The sequence below is a fragment of the Amblyomma maculatum genome, chromosome 6 (genome assembly GCF_055883805.1).
Source record: "Amblyomma maculatum isolate TAMU_Amacu chromosome 6, ASM5588380v1, whole genome shotgun sequence".
Lineage (NCBI taxonomy): Eukaryota > Metazoa > Arthropoda > Arachnida > Ixodida > Ixodidae > Amblyomma > Amblyomma maculatum.
This window is the reverse complement of record NC_139349.1, coordinates 153,369,472-153,393,770: the sequence shown is the minus strand read 5'-3', so window position 1 is coordinate 153,393,770 and position 24,299 is coordinate 153,369,472. Positions and strand designations below refer to the sequence as shown.

At 44.8% G+C, this 24,299-nt stretch overlaps 1 protein-coding gene across 1 annotated transcript in view; it reads right to left on the bottom strand.

Annotated features, from left to right (window-relative positions):
• The window catches only part of lili (LMBR1-like protein lilipod), a 79,597-nt gene extending 55,455 nt beyond the window's left edge, over positions 1-24,142 (bottom strand). Inside the window, exons 1-6 of the mRNA XM_084607565.1 lie at positions 23,869-24,142; positions 23,340-23,427; positions 23,176-23,209; positions 18,625-18,764; positions 16,909-17,012; positions 4,653-4,779 (exon numbers count right to left, since the gene is read on the bottom strand). Coding sequence (XP_084463691.1) covers positions 4,653-4,779; positions 16,909-17,012; positions 18,625-18,764; positions 23,176-23,209; positions 23,340-23,427; positions 23,869-23,928 — 553 coding nt within the window. The 5' untranslated portion in view covers positions 23,929-24,142. The remainder of the gene's footprint in view (positions 1-4,652; positions 4,780-16,908; positions 17,013-18,624; positions 18,765-23,175; positions 23,210-23,339; positions 23,428-23,868) is intronic.
• Between the last annotated feature and the right edge of the window lie 157 nt (positions 24,143-24,299).

Sequence of the window (24,299 nt, the reverse complement as noted above, 5' to 3'; positions counted from 1 at the left end):
CAAGGACAATTAACACCTTGTGGTTCTTCGCGGAAAACTGTCGGTCTAACTTTTGTATCCAGCCGCAAAAAATTTCCGATGTCATCCAGGCCTTTTTATTAGCCCAGTACTCCACCTGAAGAGCAGGCACGTCCTTAAAGCACCGTGGCTTTTGTGCCTTTCCAATGACAACAAGCGGCAAGCGCTCTGTCCCTGTCATGTTTGCGGCTAAAAGAACGGTGACTCGTTCTTTACTCATTTTTCCTCCGATGCAGGAATCTCCTCTCATTGTCACAGTCTTGTCAGGCAATGCCTTAAAGAAAAGTGCTGTTTCATCAGCATTAAAAATGTCATTTGGATCATATGCTGCGATATGTTCCAGCAGCTGAGCGTTCTTCCAGTTGTTGGCAACATCTTCGTTGACGGCACCTCTTTCGCCGCACACAGTCTTGAAAACGAGACCATGTCTGTCTCTAAAGCGTGCACACCACCCTTCTGACGCTTTGAATCCATCGATATGCATCATCAGTGCAAACCTCTAGGCCTGCGCCATGATGAGGGGTCCACTCAATGGGAGGTTTGCATCACGTGAGTTGACCACCCACCGAAGCAAGGCTTCTTCCAACTCCGGATGAGCTGCTGTTCGCAGACGCTTTCTTGACGCTTGGAACTTCTCGCTTTCGAACGCCTGAAGAATCTGTTCTTCATTTTTTACATATGTGCTTAAAGTACTCTTTTTAACGTCATATTTTTTCATTGCTTCTTGTCGGGAGAGCCCGTTCTTAAGGGCCCGCAAAATTTCCACTTTGGTAGCCAAGTCCTTGGCCTCGTAGCTCTTCGGCCGTTTCGCCGATGTTGCCATTGGGGGCGAGTGCGGTGATACCAGCGCACAACAGAGAAGCAATGAGCCGCACTAAAGTGAGCAGTGTTCAATACGACAGCGTAGCTATAGTGCCTAGAAGGTTTCTTCCTAGTGAGCCGTGCACCAGCTCCACGCAACGGCAGGGCGTGGCACCACAGGTGATGAATACGCGTAGCTGACGCCAGGTGGAGCAAGCGCATGGGAGGGTGCCAGCCCAACACACTTGGCCTGGCTGAGGCGGGTGGTGAATGCATGGTGTACAAGTTGTTAAGGGCCTCTTTTCGTGTTTTCGTGATGTGTATGAAGTGTTATGTGCTTGAAGCTTCAGCAACAGTTCTGAACGAAGACTGAAGCAATCGAAAATGTCTACGCCGAAGCGCCAATGTAAAGAAAAAACATGTTTTGTGTCGTTATGCAGGAGCGGCTATCTTTCAAACAAGGATCGTGTTTCTCTATTTACTGCACCAACGAATACTGCGCGGCTTGCAGTTTGGGAGAAGAATATCAAGAGAGAAGATAGAAGGCTGACACCTGGCTGTATAGTGTGCGAAAAGCACTTTGAAGAAAACTGTATTAAGCGCTCCTTCAGGATCACTGTGAATGGAGACGTGAACGAGCTCCCTCGTGACAAACCGCGCTTGAAGCCCGACGCTGTTCCGACAATATTTGATGGATATCCGAAGCACCTTCTCCCCAAACAGGCTACAAAGAGAAAGACGAAGGACATCTGGGAACAGCAGAATAAGCGCGAAAGCACTGAGGCCTGGTAGTGCAGACGCACAATTTCTAGAAGACTTCATAGCCTACCTGGAGAAGTGGGAGGTGCATGCAAAGCCAGCAGGCAGTGGTTTTTTGTCAAAGAGCACTGCTGCTGGTTTTAGAGTGACTGTCAAGAGCACCCTAGATCTAATGCAATATTTGACTTCAGTTGTAGGGTTCTCATACCTTTTAACATCCCGTCTGTGCCAAAACTAGAGAATTCATTTGGTATAATCAGACAATCATCTGGTTGCAACGATCATCCTACAGTCACTCGTTTTTAATCACAGTAAACTTATTGACTATGTATAATCTTGCTAAGCCACCAAAGGGAGAAAATTGCTCGCCAGAAGTGATAAATGCATTGCTTAACTGGCCAGCACAGTCTCAAAAACCCCAAAAATGCCTTTTGGACACTGTAGATGATTTCTTGGACCAAGGGAAGCTTAGCGAGCTAGAAGTAATTATTCAGGCTCTTTGCTCAAATGAGGATCATGTCGGCTACACTGAGAAAAGGAGCAAGAGTACTTTGATGTATTACAGCAGGATATGTGGCACAAAAAGTTATTGCTAAAAGTGCTTGTCCAGATTGTGCAAAGTGCCTGTGTGCGTCTAGAAGGGAAGCGGAGGCAGGTGCTAACTCGTGCTTAACAGCCCACTTCGACAACGGTGGCCTTATATATCCAAGCCAAGCGCTGTCCCTAGCTGTGAAACTCATGGAAAATGCTTTTACTTCCTTCTTCAGTAAACATAAATTACATGCTGGAAGCTTGGCTGACTTTGCAGAGCACCGTGAAGCATTGACGCTACCACAGCTTGGTTGCACAGAGCATAAAACAGCCACATTATCCCAAGATGTGAAGTTTTATGTACTGCTTAGATTTCGGTTTTTTGTGAAAGGCACAAACAAAGAAAGGGATGCTCAGAGGCAGAGGCAAAAATTGCTGAAATCACGCCACCGCCGGTGACTAGCCACTTCGCAGAGTTGAACTGCTGCCTTCGAAATTTTTCTTTCTTGTTTTGATATCTGTGTTCATTTTTCATTTTACACAATGCATTATTACTGCGTTTGCAAGCGAGCCGCAAATATTGTCATGTCTAGGCAGCCTTAAAGGCGCCGATCACTCGAAAGGAATTTCAATGTTGCAGATTTTAGATAAGCTGTTGCCGGTCAAGCTTCACACTGCTTCGTCGAGAAAAAAATTCCATTCAGTAACTTCCGCGGCTGACAACTGGGATCTACCACCCCAAGTATGTGAGAGAAAGCACCCGAGTAGTGCTAGAGGTGCTCTTTTTATCCGAGAACAGTGTAGCATGCCGCAACAAATTTGTGTTCTTTAGGGCACTTCCCGATGGACAACGAAAGCACAAGCAGAAACAAAATAAGAAAGCGCAGCAGTTATTACGGCTGCGAAAGAAGAAAGTGCGAAAGGCTCGCATCAAAAAGCGGCTACCCACTCGCACCCTCTCGCACGGCAGCGCCCCATGCGGCAGCCGTCGGCACTCATTGCGTGCGGAGCCTCTCGGGCGCTTGGGAACGACACACTAGGAAGAAAACCTTCTAGGCACTATAGCATAGTGCACCGACAGCAGAAAAACGACAAAATGGCACCGCCAGTAACGTCGACTCGTGAAAAAACAAGAAAAAGCGCCCATCCAGCCACAAGTCGAGCCAAGTTGATTAATTGATGTCCATGGCAATGCTACTTTTGGGTATCGCTATTGCGCCGCGTTCGTCTTATTTTCGTTTTCGAGCCTCGGTAGCTGCCCGAAGTTGTCCGAATTATCCGGTGTGCGGTTAACGAGAGTTTCGTCCCATAGACTCTTATACATAATTCTGGGGACCAGGCGCAAAGGTCGAATTATCCGATTTTCCAAATTAACGGGAGCTGAATTAACGAGCTTTTACTGTATTATAAAGAAGCTCAGAGAAACAGAACTGCAAATTGTGTCGGCAGACAAAAAAAAGTCAGCGAACAGTGCACCAAGTGGGAAAGTACTGGAACAAGGTGCAGCTTTAGCAAGAGCAGGTGTGCATATCAGACCACTTGGAGCATGATGCAGTCATGCCAATGCTCACAAGATAGTCTTGATGGTTTGGTTTGTGGGGTTTAACTTCCCAAAGCGGCTCAGGCTATGAGAGATGCCATAGTGGAGGACTCCGAAAATTTCGACCACCTGGAGTTCTTTAACGTGCACTGATATTGCACAGCACACAGGTGTCTTTGCGGCCCTGTGCAACGCTACACACATTGAATACAACATTAGCGGAGAGAACTTTACTACATGTCAAAAACATTATTCAAATACACTTCACCAGCCTAAAATGCTTCCCCATTCACGCAGATAAGCTGTTTTAAGTGCTTCTACCGAATTTGTTTTGTTTTTCTTCTGCTGATTATCACTGTGATAATTTGTAGATGATATTATATGTTACTGTTTAGCTCCAAAAATAACCAAATGATGTTCAATTCGAACAGCATTTAATCTTCCAGTGTGACAAGGGCATGAGAATAATGAAGAGCTATGTCAGTTGGTTTTCTAGCAAGGGACACCATTGTGAACCAAATTCAAAACACGATGAAGTTATCTTCCTTCATAATAACCAAACCAGCAGGGAGACAGTAGAACCATATCCCAGTCATAATGCAGGCGCCATGTACTTTGCCACGTCTATCGCACTGCAGAGGCGTGAAATTCTGATGTGACCGCATCACGGCCAAATGACTTGTTCATTTTGTTGCTTACTGTTTGAATAAACCTTCAGTTGAAGGTTAGCGCCTGTTCTTGGTTTTTCTGCATTACGCTGTATGAGGCAAAAGAGGATATGGACCTTTGAGGCTAGGCCTAATTCACCTCCCACAGGTGCCTTGCACAAAGTCCTTCTTGGACTGGACACCACGAATTTGAAATGAGAGCTATTGAACAACATCAACATACCCTAAAAATGTCACAGAACCGTTTTCCACCAACTATGAAAATGAGACAGAGTTGCTCTCAGCGACCTTTACATGCAGTCTCTGCCAACTGGGGGCAAAGGTGAGGTACGCACCAAACAGGGTGTGGATGCTGGCGCGGCCGTAGTCCTGGATGGCCGACAGTAGAAAGGTCATGCCAAACAGCAGAGCCGCTACCAACGTCAGCACCAGGAAGGTCTCGTAGAGGCGCGAGATCAGCCCCTGTGCCACCAACAAGACCGATAACGGCACGTGTTAACCACCTATTCTACTACAGGAGGACACAGCCCTCTTTCTGCACCACCTAGTGGCGACGGTAGCTACTGGCCGCACATATGCCCACCATCTGATCAAAGATGATGATAATGATGGATTTTAATGGCGCAAGGGCGTCTCAGGCCAAAGAGCACCAAACACAAGGTGAACGGTATACTCAAGTTGGTGTAATGTGCTGGTTGTGAGGTTTCATGAAGAGATAAAAAAAACAGTGGTGTATAGGGCCTAAAAATTAATTCGCTCTGAAAATCACTAATACAGTGGTGTATAGGGCCTAATAAATCATTTGCAATGTATAATGAGCTGTGCAAAAATTAAAAAAGGATATGTACATGTTTTAAGGGGAGGACATGGGGATCGAAGTGAAATTCTTTAATTTTTGTAGTAGAGCAATGAAACTTAATGCTTATTGGAAACTGCGCTGAAGGGCTAATTACAAAGTTTCATTAAGATATTTCCAGTAGTTTTGACATTAGAAATCTATATTTGCATCATTGTTTACGAAACTTGCAGAAAGCCTGGAGTGACAAAAAAAACATGGTAGAAGCCCATAGCTGGTCTTATATTTTAGCCATATGACTTGTTCATGCAGTGACATTTCCCAAATATTTTTATCAGCTTGACCTTTTTTTACACAGAACATTACATCCATGCTTGCATAATGCACTCATTTTCACCATTTCAAAAAAAGCTAAAAAGTAAAAGAATGACACTATATTTTGAATATATGGGAATGTCACTGCATAAACAAATTACCAAGGAATATAATGCAACAAAGCTCATGAAAATCCATCAAGCCCTTGCCATGCCATGCTTTTTGCAAGCAGGACAGTTGGGTCAAAAGGCACTTTTGAGAAAACTGACATTAAAGTTGCACAGCTACTTTTTGCCCATCAAAACGCCTCTGCATTGAAATACTGTATCGCTGGGCTGTTTCTGGGTTGTTTCCGAGGGCACAGAAAGCGGTTCGAGGCACCTGAATGGTGCGAATTGGGTAAGGCAAACATTTGCCGTAAGCCTGGCAGTGCATCACTTGCCATCACAACAACGAAGTTTCTCCGTATCAGAACTGCATCGCGCATCGCAATGTCGCGGCTAGTCAATGGAGCCGGGACCTTGGATTAACTGCTGGCAATCGATTTCGGGCCTAGGTGCCATGGAATGGTGCTATTCCGGTTGCACAAACGTTTGCCGTCGTACTCAAGAGCTCGCGGCGCATCGACGTCACCCGCCGTTCCGAAAACGGAACTTTCCCTGTGTCGGCACTGCACTGCGACATTGGTTGACGGCGCCGGGTCTTCGGGTTCACTTTGTAGCATCGATTCCAAGGGTGGGTCAGCCTTTCGCGACATATCTCTGTCGTAATCTTCGCCGAGTGCGTAGGGGGATATCCGTGCCGCTGCACGATTGCATCAGCCGAGCTTTCCGCGCGTCTGGAGACTTCTGTTCGTTGGAGCCGTACCATGTCGAAACATAAGTGCGATATCCTTGTCGCTTTCACCGCAGCTTCCGTTTCTTTGCCTTTCAGACGGACCGAACGGTGCGCTGATACGTTTCGAGAAGCGTTTTTGCCGACCCGGTCCTCGCTTTGTCCAATTTGCCCCCGATCGCTTCTTTTTCTGCATAGGAGGCTTGCGTTCGTGCTTCCCGCACGCATACTTCATCCTATACTTCTGTACCGCGCGTCGCTGCATCGCTGGCACACAGACGAAGCCTCGCGCAACAGTGGAGATGACGAAAAATGCAGAACGGCAGCCGCGGATTCACAAACTACCAAGCAGTTGATAAAAGCGTATGCGACTGAGGCGGGAGCAGACGCCGCGAGCAATGGCGCGCTTTCCAACAGCCACTCTGAGAGCGGGCTGAGCGATACGTGACTGGCGCAACCAATCAGCGCCTACAAAAGGCTCTGCAAGGCCTTCGCGTTTTTTACTTTTGTGTTTGTTTTTTGTCATAGAGACGTGGCTCTGACAGGAGGAGTACTGCGGTGAAGCAAGCTTTCCAGTGGTACCAAAATTTTCACGATCGGCGCTCCGGCCGCGGAGTTATTGCGCTCGGAAATCAACCATTTTCGCGGACATTTTGGCCCGTTTTTTGCTACTAGAGGTCACAAAAACAATTTTTAGGCTCTCTTTGAGCCTGTTTTCAGCAGAATTTTTTTGTAATGTGATTGAACAGGCCTTGTAGATTCCGAATCTGATATTTTCTAAAATCTGCCTTTTCGCGAAATTTTCGCGATTTCATCCCCGCGCCTCCCCTCAAAAGATCTCATCCGTCTTCTCAAAGAAGAACGGGCTGGGACCCACATCGATGGAAAATTTCATCAAAAAGCCTACTTTCGATAGGAATTTGAGCACATGTTTTAAAGGGAACATTGGGTTGTCACCAAAAAAAATGGATGGGTGAGCAGGTATTTGGTTAGTATACAAGAAAAAATGACTCCTCCTTTCTGGTTCAAGTTGTGCACATATAATTAAAACATGAATGACAGTAAGCCGATAACCACATCTCGAGCATTGTGGTGCAGGAGAGTTTGTTAAAAGATATATTATGCGTTTTGTATGTGTGACCAATTCTCAGCCTGCACAGAGCTACTTCTTTAAATCTGTCTTGTTTTTCTGTAGTGTACCTGCCTATCCTTGGCTTTATTGTGTGTAGTTTATTTTCTGTTGCTGCGTCCCATTCCTCTTGCCATTGTTGCCGAATCATGTTTTTTATGTGTGGCTTGAAGTCATGATAAGTTATCTTGTCAATGTCTGTGTTATTTCGAAGGGCAGCTCAGCAAGCCTATCAGCAACCTCGTTGCCTGGTCTACAACAGTGGCCTGGTACCCAACATAGCGTAACTTTAAGTTCTAATTTATGGGCAGACATAAGCTTGTAAAAGAGAGAAATTAGGACTGGGTTCTTATGTCATTTCGAAGAAGATAGAGAGGTTAAAACGCTGAGGGAGTCTGTGTAGATTACCGCTGTACGTATTCTGCTTTCAGAGGAAAGAAATAATGCCCAGCTTTCTCGCTTAGAGATGCGTCAACCACGCCTGCCATTTGCCTTTGCACGCTTAAAGGCTATTAGATTTTCGGCTGTGGGGTATCGGCGTAGCTTCGACCAAGCCCTGTTTTGAGTTTCACGAGCAGTCTTGCATTCCGCGTTCCACCAGGGTCTTCGTTTATTTCGTGACTTACCTGACGTTTGTGGAATATATTTTTCTGCTGCCTCTATAATGTGCAGCGTGATCAAGCGCTGAGTTTCATCCATGCCTAAATCAGTAACTGATGAACAAGCCAATGATGAATGTTCCCTAAACATCTCCCAGTTGGGTGCATATTCTTTAACCTTTATAGGATTAAACGCATTTTCATTTTTATTGCCTGCATACTTTACAGAGATCGGGAAATGGTCACTTCCATATAGATTGTTAATTACAACCCATTTTGTAGCTGCCAAGAGCATTGGGGAGCCAATAGCTAAATCTATGGATGTGTATGTGTTATGTAATATGTTGTATTATGTTGGCTCTTTTTGTCAAGTAGGCATAATCCAGAGGACAATAAGAATTTTTCAATTAGCACACCTCGGGAGTCCGTTCTTGAACAAGGTCATCCACTTCTAACTATAGCACGGCCACTGCTTTAAAAGCAACATTGCGTCCAACGCAGGTGCATATCGATGCAAAGCGATGCAAGCGCAGAAGGACCTGGAATTACTGCTTCATATGGTCTCCATGGCCATTTTGCAATGTCGCTTTGAAAGCAGTGACCATGACAACTAGAAGTGGACGAGGCTGTACATCCCCATAAGTCGAACCTCGTTATAACAAACACGGATACAGCGAATTATCGGATATAATGAAGTAAAAGCAAAGTTTGGTTGGCTGTGCTTTATTTCTATGGGAGTTCTATCTGTATAACGAAATGAAAAACTGAAAATTTGACACTAAATCGGTTATAACGAAGCATATTTCGTATTCACACGACTCAAAATCCGCAAAGAAGCAAAAAAAAAAATTTTTCAAAACGCTAAATTTCGGTTTTATCAATCGCCTCCACCTAAAATGTGTTTGAATCACCCGCGCTTTCGTCACGCCATCTAGGGACCGCGAGTGAATCTAGCATCAACGGCTGCCTGGCATGTGACCTGCACATGATTGAACGATTGAACCACCGCCCGCGTGCCCCTGCCCCTACTTTTTGCCGACCCGCGCGTGTGCTCACTTTCCTCGAGGTCGTGCCGTTGTCTTGCAGCATGGCGGCGCAGTCGACAATAAGAAATTGCTTTGTTGATGCTGGCCTAGCCCCATCCACCAGCGAGACTGAGCCCAACGACGCCCACGATTCTGAAGGTGAAGCGGATAATTTCGACGAGACGACATGGCGTCAACTGACGGTTCCGAATGTTACGTTCGAGGACTTTATTGCTGTCGATGACAACTTGGCTGTGGCGCCCGAATTGACCGACCAAGAAATTGTCGATCAGCTGCTTCCTATGCTATGAGCAGCGATGAGAGTGAAGAAGAAGGCGAAGAGCGAGCTCTCAGCAGCACCGAGGCCGCCGATATGGCGAGGAAATTGAGAAGGTACCTTGAGATTCTACCTGTGGCCAAATCAGCTGACATTGGGAAAGCGCTGCACAGTGTCGATTTCGTTGAGAAATTTATTCTATCGAATAGTGTGAAGTGCCACCAAATGAAGATTACGTCGTTTTTTTAAATAAATCAGTTCTGCGTGGCCTAAATCCCGATTTGTGTGCTCATTTTTGCTTGGCAGTGCAAAATGAAAGGTAAGGTTTCGCGTGCTTATACCACGCTTTAAAGGAAAAAAAAAATGCTTTTTTTTCAGCTCTGTGCTTTTCATTTTAGGGTAGCCTTTTCTTGGGTTTATGAACAGAATTTTTTTTTTGGTAGGAATTTGTGTGTACTTTTACAACGAATATCGGATATAACGAACGAATTTCCGCGCAAAATGGGACTTTGTTATAACGAGGTTTGACTGGGTGGTGAGTATTAAAGTCTCCGACCAGCAGCCATGGTTCTAGAAGTTGGTCAATCAGCTTTTCAAAACTTTCACTAAATAGCCTATAATCTGGAGGAATATATAGAGAACACACTGTTGTTATTTTACCGAAAATTAAGGTTCGTATTGCCCCTGCCTCCAAGTCTGTATCAAGAGAGATGTTTCGACATGCGATTGATTTTTTAGTTACAATGGCAACGCCGCCAGAGGGGCGAGTGCTGCCTTGTCTATCTTTCCTGAACACAAGATACTGCATCAGGAAACTTGTGTCTGCTGGTTTTAAAGTGGGTTTCTTGCAGACAAAGCATGTCTGGTTGGTGCTTGGCGAGGATTTCATATACATCATCCAGATTATTTAGCAGTCCTCGACAGTTCCAATAAACGATGCTCCCAGTAGCCATTTTTGTATGTGCGGAATGCAGAAAAGACAGTAGGTTTAAGACTCGCCGCCTTTATCAGGTGGCATAACTGGCGTATGTTTCTTTTACTTGAAGCAATCCAGCAGGCCCCGCCTCTCATTGGCGAACTCCCTAGGCGCCACTGGCGCTACAGAGTCCACGCTCTCTTCCATCGCCTCCGGTGAAGGCATGGAGGCAGGAGATTTTTCAAGAGGAACCAAGTCCCTCTGAGATGTCTTTGGTGTCCCGGACATTTGGGAGAAAGTGACCGGGATTGCAAAGATTGGTGCGGCCGGTGGCAGCTTAGTGAGGAGCCATGGTGGGATCACGTCAGCAGCATTGCACTGCGTGCCCACCGTTACTAGACGCGGCCTGGCCCCTCTGCAGGCTGCATCAGCATAGGGAGCAGAAGAAAGCATTCTATGTTTCTTCCGCGCCTCTCCATATGATAATTCTCAGTGACGTTCAAATTTATCACCTCCTTTTCAGCCTGAAAGGCCACACAGAACCGTGAGTATGCAGGGTGTGTGCCCTCACAGTTCACACATTTGCACTCATTTGCACTGCAGTTATTGGTTGCATGGTCATGTGCGCTGCACTTTGCACATGTAAGGCGTCCTCGACATGTTTGGCTACCATGCCCATACCGCTGGCACTTGAAGCACCTGCGGGGGTATGGTATGTAGGGGCTTACTTTGCATCGGATGAATTCCACATTGATGAACTCAGGAAAAGTGCTTCGGTTGAAAGTGAGAACGATATGCTTCGTTCTTATTTCCTCATTCTTTCGCCTGATTGTTATTCTTCGAACCGCAGTTACACCTTGGTTCTGGAGGCCTTCAAACGGTCTGATTCTGTTTCATTTAGGAGGCCTCACTCAGAAATCCCTCCCTGGCTGCTGTTAAGACTGCGGTGAGGTGATACCTGAACGTCAAGGTGAGCAAATATCTTTGTTAAGAGGAGCTTGTCTGACTGACTTTTGTCTGATACCTCTATTAGTAGGCCACCAGATCCTAGTTTTTTGGCTTTATAGTTTGCCCCAATGATGGCCTTCAACGAGTTGGCAATCAGAAAAACTGACAGTTCATTTACAGGTTTTGACTCTGTTATAGAGTGCAGAACAAGAAACTTTGGGAAGTTCTCAGTTGCTGCCATGATTTGTTGTGTCCTTTCGGTGCAACTCCTTTACGGAGGTCGATCAGGTTTTTTTGAAGATAGTTTTTCCATGCAGTATGGATAGTCTAAGGGGTCCTAAATATATGTCGCCTCTGATTCACCCTTATACGCAGAGAAAGGTCCCGGAGCCTCTCGCCTGGTGGATAGGCGAGGGGCTCATCAGCCGAGACTTGACCATGGCCTCGACCGCCACCGTTCATGGTTTCTTCCCTCTGCCTCTCAACATTTCGCCACGGTACGGATGACAGCTTCAGTATGGGGGCTCAGGATCCGTGGTGGCGCTAAGCACCAACACCTAGTTTACACAAGGTGCCCCTGCAGGGCCATCTGATCAAAAGTGCGTGGCTCTTTTTGGATGTACAGTGGCAGCCTTGAGCATTTTCTGCGTTTCCATTCGCGTGGTTGTTCCACTGCTCCAGAAATGTGCAGCTGTCAAGAGCCGGCCAGTGCGTCACGCAATGTAATCTACTCATATGCAATAAAGGCTGCTTGAGAAATTACTTCATCACACTGTAAAAGGAGCTGGCAAGGCCCTTGAAAATTTCAAGCAGTACTGCTTTGACTCTCCCAACAGTGGGCATGAAATAAAGCAGTGATAAAAATGCAGCTCCTGTCTAAAAGAGAGGCGACCATCACCACCCTTTCAGCAGACAAATTTATCCTTTTCAGTTTTTTTTTCGTGCCATTCAAGAATTTCAACTTTTCAAAATTTTTTCCAGTCCCATGAAGTTTGAATTAATGATCTTTCTATGTATTCTTGCCATTTCGATCTTCAAGTAACCAGTAAAAATGTTCTAATTATGTTAAAATTTCAATTCCCAAATGAGCCTGAAAAAATTGACAAAAATGGTGTGTGTCACAGCAATTTTATCCAATGAACACTTGTATGATAGCTGTCTGCGTTTGAGATGGAATTGAAACGCAACTCAGATGGTTTGAAACGCAACTCAGAAGAACGGTTTTTCGCGGTTTCTTCAGATGCATTATTTTACGCGTGCTATCGGGAGTGTTAAAGGTCCACGGAAACGGCCCCCAAGAAGGCACTGACAAACGTGTTGAGTGTGTAGAATACATCCTTTTGAGCATTAACGCAAAGTATAACTCCTTGGAACAAAGCCAGCGATTTATTATAAATTTTTAAAAACAGCGTTTTTTGAAATTCGCGGGCAGAGAGAATGTCGCTTGGCAGTGTCGCATGGAACTATTTCCTTGACCCGTGACGTCATGGGTAAGTTGACTGGCAAGGCTTGCTAGAAGCTGCCATTCGCTGCGGCCACTGCAACCATGACGTCACAGACACACTTCCGGTAGCTGCGAAAGTCGTCTGCTCGTGCGCTGCTCGAACTCTAAGCGGGCTGTTACACAGCTCGCCGCCCTTATCGGTTAGGTGACCATTGCCCATTAAGTACAACCGAAGCGACGCAGAGATCGGCAGAACGAAGCTGCATTTACAAATATCTTATTTATATAACGTAGCTTCAGGAGTTACGGAGTGTCGTCCGACAAGGCGTCAACAGCACGGTCAAGCACCGCACGATGGCAGCACCTCCTCGACCGCCGTAAACACCGCCGCTGTGGCCCCTCCTCCCGCATACCGTTCGCGAACGACACGGCGGATCATTAGCACCGGTGTCCGAAATAAAGCGTGCTAAAATTTGTTGGCGTATGGAATACTGAGCCGAATATCAAGTATGAAGCCCTCGTGAGGATCGCTGACCAGCAGCAAATTGCTGGTAAGAGCGATAGCCGTGATACAAGCTAGTTTCTGCTCAAGCCAGCTGCCGCTGCTGCTGATCCGATCTGCTCGTACTAGCTATGCGTCGGCAGAGTTAATCCTATAATTATTTTACTATGGCAGGAAATGATTCACTATAAGGCAGTTTCATTTAGTAGAGGATTTACGACAGCGTTGATCATGTTCCAAAGCAATGACCACCGCGCGCTTCGAAGCGAAACAATTTAGGCCTGGTGACGACTAGGGACGGTCACGCACGGCGCCGTCGTTCGCCGCGCTCGCGCGCCCCACCCCTGCAGTAATTGTGTAACGTACCTCAGCCTGCTCGCGGCATCCCGTGCTGCAAGCGTTGCAAACTCATGTACTTTCATAGCTAAGGCCGTGCATTTTGTGACATTCTGCTCAGCAACAAGCCGTTCAAATGATACTGCAGACAAGACAAGGCTTCAGTACGCAGTCGCTGCGCTGTCGGCCGTAATCGAAGGCGTCGGGCGGCACCATATTCTATACATCGATTTTTAAACATGATACAGCGGGCAAATGAATAACTTTGTGAAGCAGACCCGCTCGTACGTTTCGCGCACTCGGGCGCCGACGAGTAACTTCCGTCAACACACGCCGTCATAACCTCGGTTAACGACGCAAACCGAGGTCGTCAAGCTCGGTTTGCGATAACCGCGGTTAGTGGTGTAACCATGGTTTGGTCCGCCGTGTAACATAGGGTAACCACGGGTTCGCGGTTACACTAACCGTCGCTGCGCGAACTGGCGAACTCGGGCGTGTGCGAGCGAGGACGGGTTGACGCGAGTATGCCAGCGAGCGAGCGCACGGCAACCGGAAGTTCGTCGAAGTGACGTATGTCTGGGCGGAGCTTTGAACTTGCTTGTATTCTTTATTTTTTTATGGCTCCCTTCGGCATACGAGTTGAGAGGGAAAATTGGAAGGGTCATTTTTAATCGTCGATATCTCTGGTGTTGCAGAAGCTAGATCGAAAATTTTTGCGGGAGAATGATGGGTGGTTCAATAACTAACAGTGTTATGGCGTTGTTTATCCTCCTTGGTGACCCCTTTCAGTGGATCTTTAAGATTCCGAAATCACAAAGACTTCCACTACCCTCTTCGCAGTATGACGCAGCTGCAGTGGTCCCTCTGCACGAAACAGCGCCATCGCGTTTCGCGGATGCATCACTGCACAGTCAACACAGTGGCATTGCGGTGAAACTGAGCGCGTTTTTAGCGTACCGGAAGCAGCATTTAGATCACCATGTAGATACATGCGAAGAATATGTGCAAGCATTAGAACAGCATGATGTGACTCCAAAATAAAAATCAAAGCACAGCAATGCGCCAAGCAGCATCCGAAATAGTGCGACTGCCGATATACAAGCCTGATTAGCTGCTATAGGATGGTGCAAAGTTAATGAAAGCGAAACCGGAACAATGTGCGTGAGCTATACTACAGAAATGAGACTTCTGATCGATGCATGAAGTTCCGGAGCGCCGCTGTTCCATGCAGTTCATGTTCTAGGAACTAAGCCGATTTCCTTTACTGCTGGCTGCGTGCGTCATACCTCGGCGCGTCTGCCCGTCCGAATTAACCGAAGCAAGGCCCGCCCTTGTCCAAATTAACGAGCACCCAACGCTATACACTTACACGGGCATTGACTGGGACGCACTGCTAGTTCTAATTATTCAAATTTCCAAATTAAAGATGGTCGAATTAATGAGTTTTACAGAAATACTTGCTTTCCAATGCACTGAAATTTAGCGTTGAGTGGGCTCGTAAGATTCAACTTTATAAAACAATCTGCAGCCACAAATTGAGAAATCAGCTCATAACAAAGCATGCCTAATGTTTCAGCCCCATGTTGCAACAATCGTCATCCCCCCAACTGCTCTAGATACTGAGATACTTTCCTAGTGAGCTTGCAGGCTGTCAAGAATTTGTATCTGAGACGAGAAAAAACAAACAGAGAAGAAGAGGTACAAATTGCACTTATAAATTGATTGGCAGTGAATACTTGACCAAACTTCACAAGTAGGTAGAATGTGGGCTGATAATTAAGGCAAAAATGCATACAGCTTGTTCGTTTGCAAAATAATTGGTGGTGGTGTGGCAACATTGAAAAAGATACGCACTTTTGTATCAAAATTGTGATGCCACTGACAGCGTCCAGGGTGGTGTCATACCATTTTGCTTCCACTTTAGCATCTATATGCTAGTAAAGTTATAGGCTAGTTTATGAAAGGGACATGGGCCAATGACATATGTACCTCCAATTATGTGCCATTAACTGTAAGTGTAGGTGTCTCCTTCCTTCCCTAAAAACACAAACCAAATAAATAAAAAGAAGATCTCTGAAAAGGCAGTGTTAAAGGCAGTTTCAATGCACATAGTAACTAGCGCTAAAGACAGGGACAGAAGAGGAGCGGACACTATGAACGCTAGACATCGACTGATGTCGTGGTGTCCGCTTCTCTTCTGTCACTGTCTTCAGCGCTAGTTAACACGTGCATTGAATCTAAAGATCACCAACTAGCCCACTGTCTGCTTTAAAGGCAGTATCGTATCTACTCTTAAGGCAAATTAAGTGCCCTCATAATTTTTTTTCTTTAACTGCTTGCTATTTCTGAAAAATAGTTTTTTCCTTTGTGATATTTTTGACCCAGAAGCACCCATACCCCTTCAAAGGGACCATGTCCAAAATCTATTTTGCGGTTCTTTCTGGTTATGAAGACATTTGTTCAGCAGTTAAAAATTTATTTGTTGCCATGAAAACTGGTCTTGAAAATCAAATGCTTCCTTTCCTGATACTCAAGTCACCCCCTGACAAGAATCCCTCCAGTTGTCGTCTTCTGACTCATTCACAGCGAAAGGCCCTTTAAAAACTAATGCAATGAAATCTTGCTCTGACCACAATGCCTGTTAATGTGGTTGATGAGTCCTCAAAATAACCCCGACGAGGCTTTATGCTTATTAGAAAAATAGTTTGATTGTGGCAAGCATTTTAAAATCGCTAATAGACAACACGTGCACCTGGTGACGTGTCGAAAAATTTACTGGATTTGATGTAGGAACAGGCACTCGAAAGCTGTCCCACAGCCAGGCCAACTGTAAGTGAATGGATTTCGGACAGCATGCAGGCATTAGCCAGAGGCTGAAACATGGCTTGCAGATACTAAGTTTGCTAGAATGGTGAACGTCTTATAATTTCTAAAATAATTACCATGCCGGAACACTGCGCAGTCTTCGGAGCCTTGAATGTGCAGAGCGTGAAAAAACGTGTGTCATGTGTGCTTCTGATGTAGGGAAAAAATAGGGCAAAACAAACAATAGTCCATGTCGACAGTCAGCGGCAGTGATGGGAACTCATTAGATTGGCGTTCATGTGTCTCACTTGAATATAATGCATGCCCACTCGTAGAGGTTTATACAAGGAGCAGAAAGCCATCAAAATGGCCCAAAATGCAGTGACTGTAGGTCCAACTACGCCCATTTCTAAATCATTTCTGACTCTTAGTAATGGTAGCCCTTTTTCTAAATTCAATTCCAAACAGCGGGTTGTACAATTCCTGAAGCATTTGCTTCAATTAGGAATGCCACATTTTGTTTTTGATACTGTTTCTTGATGTACTAATAGAAAACCCTCCTTTTACAAAACAAAGAGTTTCACTGCAATTGTCCTTCAAGAGCTACACTGTACAAAAAAAAAGCAGCTCCTTGCAGGGGTGCTAGAGCCCCAGCAACCACTCACCCTTCGAGATCCTGGGAGGCCCTCCGACTCGGTGAAGAGGTAGGCAAATGGCAGCAGGATGAAGATGGATACGTTGGAGAAGAGAAAGATTTCGTTCCACAGCCCTGCACACGCACAAACCCACTCTCAGAGGGGCTCCTCTTCTCGCAAGCCGACCAAAGCATGATATACAATCAACCGAGGGCAGCAGCACATGCTTTACCACACTAACAAAGCTCTAAAACCCACGAGAAATATTAGCACTGCTGTAGCGTGTTCCCAATGATGCTGCCACTTTGGGTTTTACACGACAAATGCAGGTTTGCTTTTTTTATGAATGAAACAACACAGCAAATTTAAATGACTAAATTTCAGCCCGAGAGTGAACTAGAATGAAAAGGGATATGTCTAGCAAAAAAAAGATGTGGCAAGTGTTTTCTTCCTAGATATCTCGACATTCTGCATACATATCCAAATGCGGCTTATGCCATCTCTTCTCCTCGCAAGTCACACGCTGGTCTCTTTTGTTTTGCAAGAATAAAACTTAGTGTAAGCTGCACATTTCCAATGCAAAAGTGACATAAAATGACTTCAATGAAACGCTTTTGGTGTGGACATGACTTCCATTCACTTATAGGCTTTACTAGATGCAGCTTATTATTTATTTTGGTATTCCATTTATTCTGCCATTTTCTCTGATCTTTCAGCACACTACCATCATAAAATCTTTGCAGGGAATGGTTACTTTATTCTCTTGCACTACGTTTGTGCAGCACACAAATTTGCTCTTTCACTTCCACTTATTCCAAAAACAGCTTGGGACCCAGCAAGACATCCTGTGGTGTCATCATGCTGAGGCTCTTGTGCCGTGCACGACGTCACTGATTAAGAGCACAGCTGCATCGCTGGGGTGAAGTGCTATGAGCGGTCCAAGGGAATCAGTGTCAATGATGTTGTTCTCGATTTTTTTTTCTTTTATTACTTTTACTACAGCCCCCCCATACTGCACAACATGCAGAAGTAAAAACAGGTGCACACTGAGGTAGCCTTACTATTGTTTCCAATTTTCCTTGTACTATTTGCACTTTGCTTTGTTTATTGTACTTCTGACAAGCATTGTTGCTTGAGCCATCTGTGTAGAATTATATATTCTTTTTGTTTTTGTTTTTTTTTTTGTTTTTTTCTTTTTTTTGCAAAAGGGAGTCAAGGTTAAGTCTCATACAGTGGAACGGCTCTACAATGGTGGAATCAAATCAGGTCACAAGGCAATTTCACAAAGGAAACTGTTTATTCCCAATTATAGGCATTTACCTTAAAAACAGAGTAGCTAAAGGTCTGATGAACTGGGGCTTATTGTTGAACAGAGTTTTGGAGGTGCATTCTGTAACAGTGGGGTACCATAAACGTTCCAGCAAATGCCGTCCACAATGGAGAGTGCATTTGTTTCTATGCACAGACTATTCATCAAAAAGATTCTGTGTTCACCAGATGAAAGATGTAAAGCCTGGCTATGCAAATAGTCCAGTGTTTTCGAATTCAGTGTTAACATTCATTACTAAAAGCAGATCAAATGAGAACAGCATATATCCCCTTTTTCTTCTTTTCTTGAGCAAGGGGCTCCCTGCCAGAAATGCGGGTGCTCTAAACGGAACAGAGCGTAGCCTTAGCCCTAGCCCACTCCATGGGCTTTGGTTGATCCCATCCAAGGAGCGCAGGGTAAAGAGGCCCCCGACTCACCATGGATGAGTGAGCTGTTGAGCCACTGCATGTAGAAGCTGGACGGGTAGAGCAGCAGCACCTCGTTGCTGATGATGGACACCGGCAGCAGGAGGGCTGCACCCAGTGACACAGCCAGGCTGAAGCAGCACATCCACAGGCTGCACACACAGCCACGAATTAGAGGCAAAAAACGTGACAGCTCCTTCGAAAGACAACCATCGAACAGACAAGTTTTTCAGTGTGTATTTTTGGAAAGACATGGATACCCAGATTACCTGCACTCAGTAAGCAATTTACACAACTAAACATTAAGTTTTAATGAAAGCTCTAGACTATTTCAGCTTGGTTTATGGAGTTTGATGTTCCAAAGCCAGTCAGACTATGAAAGACGCCGTAGTGGAGGGCTTCGAATATTGCCTGGGGTTCTTTAACATTTACTGACATCACACAGCACACAGGTGTCTTCAATTTTCACCTCCATCGAAAAGCAGCCACCGCGATTCGATCCCACATCTTTGGACAAAGCAGTCGAGCCCCCTAACCACTGTGTCACCGCAGAGTTGTTTCATCTAATTTAACTTGACAGATTCAAACGTGAAGTGCACCTAAGTATGCTCAAGTGCCAGAACTAATTTGGAGTTTCCTTCAAGGAAATACAGCGCTTTTGAGACAAGGACAACACAAAGAGTGGACAGCACATGCGCATATGCACTCTTTGTGTTGTCCTTGTCTAAAAAGCGCTGTATTTCCTTAAAGATGAACCAACTCGCCCGAACATCCACTCTGATCTAGTTTGGTGTTCCTCTCAATGAGTGGGAGATTTACACTCTCTGTCTTTTTGAGCCTGCGCTGATAAATTCTGGGGAACTGGTAAATAGTGCCTTCAGAGACGAGAAACGACACTGAAGGGTAGTCTTGTCCTCCTTCAGATCCTTTACTTTGTAGCTTTCTGTCAGTGGTCCTCATGTTCTTGCATAAGCGAAACTTGGGCTTCTACTTCAACACGTTGGCCATATATCCTGCACGGTTTTCCAACACTCTTAAAAATATTTCTAGTAATCAGCATCGTCATGGCAGCACCCCATAACACTTCAGTATGCTTTTGTCTGATGTAGGCTTGACCCATATCTTACTTACAAAAAGGCTTGATTGTGAAGCACCAACTTGTTTTCATAGCAGAACCGTTAGAACAACTCAGTGAGTTCTTTGTTCCCAGAAGTTTTGTAACAACCAGTAGTTCACCGGCTATGAGAAGGTGCTGCGTCAAATTCACAGAATATTTTTTCGCTCAGTTCCCTCTAATGACCTGTGGCTTGCTTTAAATTTATTTCCAGACATTTACTATTCTCTATGCTCATCTTGTTTGTGAAAACTTCATATGCATTAGGCCCAGCATGAGATGCATTATAATTCTGCCAACGGTGTGCTGCCACAGTTATGACTCCGGCAGCCCCCGAAGCATGTACACAGAACTTAGAGCATGCCACTGCCCTGTTGTGCTTCCCACGTTCTCTGAATCGATCGCATGAGATCACATTTTCTGTAGGCAATATCATTAATAAGCCACAATGTGGCAAAGACTCATTCCCTGTAAAGTTTGATGGCAGAACATAGGGGTAGCCGGTTTGCAGCAGTTTTGAAGCGATATTGCATATTGGGGCAGGATTGAGCAAAGAAGCAGCGCTTGCATCCTTACTGAAGATATGTGGTCTTTTAACATCTGTGGGCTGTAAAAGATGCACAGCACACAGGCACATTCTATGTCCCACAATATGCAGCACAAATTAAATTACGCAGCAGTACGGCAAAGCCCCACCATGGCGGATTGACCTTCCAATTGGCTCCTCACAAAAGTGGTCTCAAGCCCTCCATTTAAGAACTGTAACACCGCTCATGTGTGGGGGGAGCCTTACAATACTAGCTAGATATGCTCAGCCTGATTCCAGAGATGGCAGTTTCCACACAGAATGAGTACTCTTCCAGCAACTTTGCGACTGGAAGGAAACTGAAGCAGACAATCGCCATACAGTAAAAGAGACATGTATACAAGGCTTGTGTATATGTCTTCTTCATTGTGTAGTGTTATATATCTGTGTTGTCTGTAGTTCCCTAGCGTCATGAACCATCAACTAACTCAGAAACATTTCTTTCTGTAGAATGGAAATCCAACCTGTGCCGATACCAGAGCATGAAAGCATGGCAGAAACAAGTTTTCTTCTGAATGGGTGTACACCCATTCTACCAATTATATACTGGCTCCAATAATAATAAAAAACAAGACAAGAAAAGGCCCAGTTCCTCCTGTCCCTTCTTCAGTAAACTTTCATTGTCCTGTAACAGAACCCTGCACTAGAGTGATTTCCCCAAATTTTGCACTAAAAGAATCCCTTTTAAAATGGATGTGTCTGTGTTTTTATGGTAGCACTCCTACCGCTCCAGTGAGTATTGTCAGCTAGTTGCTTTGCAACCTTAATGAGCACATGTAGATTCATGAGCAAAACAACTTCTTGCAGCATGAATGAATCAAAATTAGTGTAAATGAGACTTTGAAAGCAGTGCTGAGTCATGATGTGAATATGCGAGGACCTGACCGAAACTGCAAACTTGAGTCGTGTTGCTACCTCTCAATCTTACTTTCTTTTTTTTGGCAAAATTCAATACTTTGTTTTTGATGTCTCAAACATCTCTACCTGAGAAAACTATTGCACAAGTAATTGTGCCATGTTCCATTGAAAAGTTACGACTTTTTTCAACTGCAATTCACCACAGCTCAACCTGCCAATGCTCGCTTGTGCCTAAAAGCTGATGGTATTCAACTATGTGAAAGCATTGGATACAGGACAGTACATGCACAGAGGAAGCCTACCACATAATGACATGCTCAACACAGAGAAGCCAATGTATGATTGTCTTTTTTCAGATTAACCTAGTATCTACATGGGAACACCCAGAATGCCAAGAAGTGCTTCAAAAGAATGATTTGGGAACAAACTCCAGTAGATGTCCACATGCACTTGCCCATTATTTTGTTCAGACTCCTTAATGTTGTATGTCACTTCAATGATGGCAACACAGGCACTGCTAATAGGATGAGGCAGGCTGCAAGCCTGGCTACCACAAGCCAAAAACTTCAGTCCCCAGGTGCCGTCAAAGTGTCAAGAAGACAGACCAACTGTTAATAAGAAACCAGATCGCAAGAAAGAAAAGACAAGCTGCCAAACGAGCAAAAGGCAGACTCATTAAAGGTAAAACCTAGCTATGAGCTCGATGGATTTCAGCCACCAGCAGAGGCCAGTAGGGCAATTGCAAAACTTTGCAAGCATTCTTGTAAGAACTTTAAAATGCTACGCATAAAGCGAACGCTGGTTACTTTGTCAAGTATTACAATAGTTAAATGAAATTTGGTACACTCTGTCCTCGCACATTGGCACATTGGGCCATGCAATGAACCAAATATTTGAAAACCGTGGGTAATTTTTTACACTAAGATAGCCTTCAGGACGAAGGGAAAAGGTCAGCAGAGGCTAAAAAGGACAACATTCCCAAACTGTCGTGTTGACAGGCACAGCCGTTTGGCAAGCTAAACTCTGCCCTACTCAATCAGTTCGGCAGTAAATCCCTTCCGTAAAAATATCAAAATCAAACTGAAAGGCATCCGTAGAGGTCGCCACTATTTAGTTAGACCAAGAGACAGTGGCTCCATGTGGTGGGGCGTTTTGTTCATATATGTATGCACCTTCTCGCCTCTGTCACAGAGTGGTACTGGACAGAGTTTTGTGCATGTGTAAGAATTGAATTCATGATCTCGACTTGGACTGTAAGATATATAACCAATTATTTAGGAAATATACACTTACAGAAATAAAAGGGGCATCTTGTTTTGATCATGATCAGCTGCGTGCCTGTTGCTCACTTCAACAGCTTCCGCGTATCTGCTCGAGACCGAGGTCATCACTCAGCGACACAACAGTGTCCACATAAAATGACAATTTACAGTTTCTTGGCTTTAGCATGTTTCACACAGTGGGCAACACAAAGGTCCGAGATGGTTGCACAGGATGCTCACTTATCTAGATTACTGCCAAGCCATTTCATATACACATACGACAGGCGAGAGTTATTAATGTTGAAAGGCAACAGTCCAGTATCGCTGTTGGCCTTTCATGCATATCAGGGGCCATTACACTGCTTAGCAAGATTTGCTTTATTATTTTTGACTGCCTAACATAATGAACAACCTTGAAACTGCCTTTCACGAGACTAATACGAATAAATAATTTTAAGGCAATTCGTAATTTTTCTTTTAATACCGAAAGGTGGCGACAACCTTAATCATCATGGAAGGTTGGAATTATTTCTCCGCACTCTTGACATGCACACACAAAGAAAAAGAGAGTGCAAACAATAGAGATTACTGTTTTTATTTTATTTTTTTTCCACAGTGGTTAACAATTAGTGCTTTAAGTGGATATGCGAACTGTTCGTAAAAAAATTCGGCTTCTTAGCACACAACACTTTGCAAGCAGCACACGCACATGAACAAACACGATGACAGTGTAGTGTACTCACGATATCCGGTACACAACGGCATCTTCGTCGTCATCTGAAAGCCCAAAGCGGGAAATCAAGTATGCTCTTCAGAAAAAGTCCCCCAAAAATGTTTTAAACCTTGCAGACCTATCAACGCAATCATAAAAGAAGTCCTATTTTCTGAGTGAAACGACAGTACTCACCAGCAAAGTAGTATTCTTTCTTCTTCTTAAACTTCGAAATCAGCACGTACGCAAATACGTACAGGATAACAAAAAATAAAAAGTGAATCTGAAATGGAAAGCAAGGAATGTGTTTACAAATTTGCACGGGATCAATATACTATTTTTTGTCTTCTTCCTGCACGCCTTCTCGCGCAAGACTGATCCTAAGGTCACATAGCATGTACGGCAGTTGCTCGCTAAGAAGTTCGCGCGCGGCATCTACGGGTAGCCAGCTCTTCAAGAGCGTTATCTCGAGGATAATGCACGCCACGAAACAAGTGCGTCGCAGGTCAAGTGCACGAAACTTCGCTGCGAAACATTTCGTACCCTCTACACATTCAGCTGCCAAAGCTGCAAGAAAAAAAAAGGAAAAGGAAGAAAAAAACATCTGGGAAACGTGCTTATGAAGTGAGACTAGAGCCAGCTTAAGAATGAGGCGGTCTGACAAAAATGCTCAAGTGTCAAAACAACTTGCTGTCCGTTGACAAGTGACGGAGCTGACACACACCAGTATTTCCCGGATTGCGTTGTGAAATACGCGCTCCCTTGCATCCGCCTCATCCTCCATTCTTCATGCAGGATTAAGAATGACAAACGGGTAGCTGCTTCTCGCAACGGGCGCATTAAAAGGGCACATATCCGCACGACTACCTTCGCAGTATTGCGATTTGATCAACTGTACCAGCCAGAGTTCAACGTAATTGGATTGGATTGGATTGGCTCTGAGGCATGCTCAAGATCGATGGCTTTTAGTGAAACGTCCATCACTTGGGTCGCATTGTCGCAGGACGCTTGCTGTAACCACGGTGACTGAACTACTGGGTAAAGTCAAAAAGAAAATAACACAGGCATGGCTATCACTCCATTAATCAATACACTAGAGTCACTAGATAAATATTCTAGTAAAATACACACTACGGCTCTCTTTTGAGCAAAGCT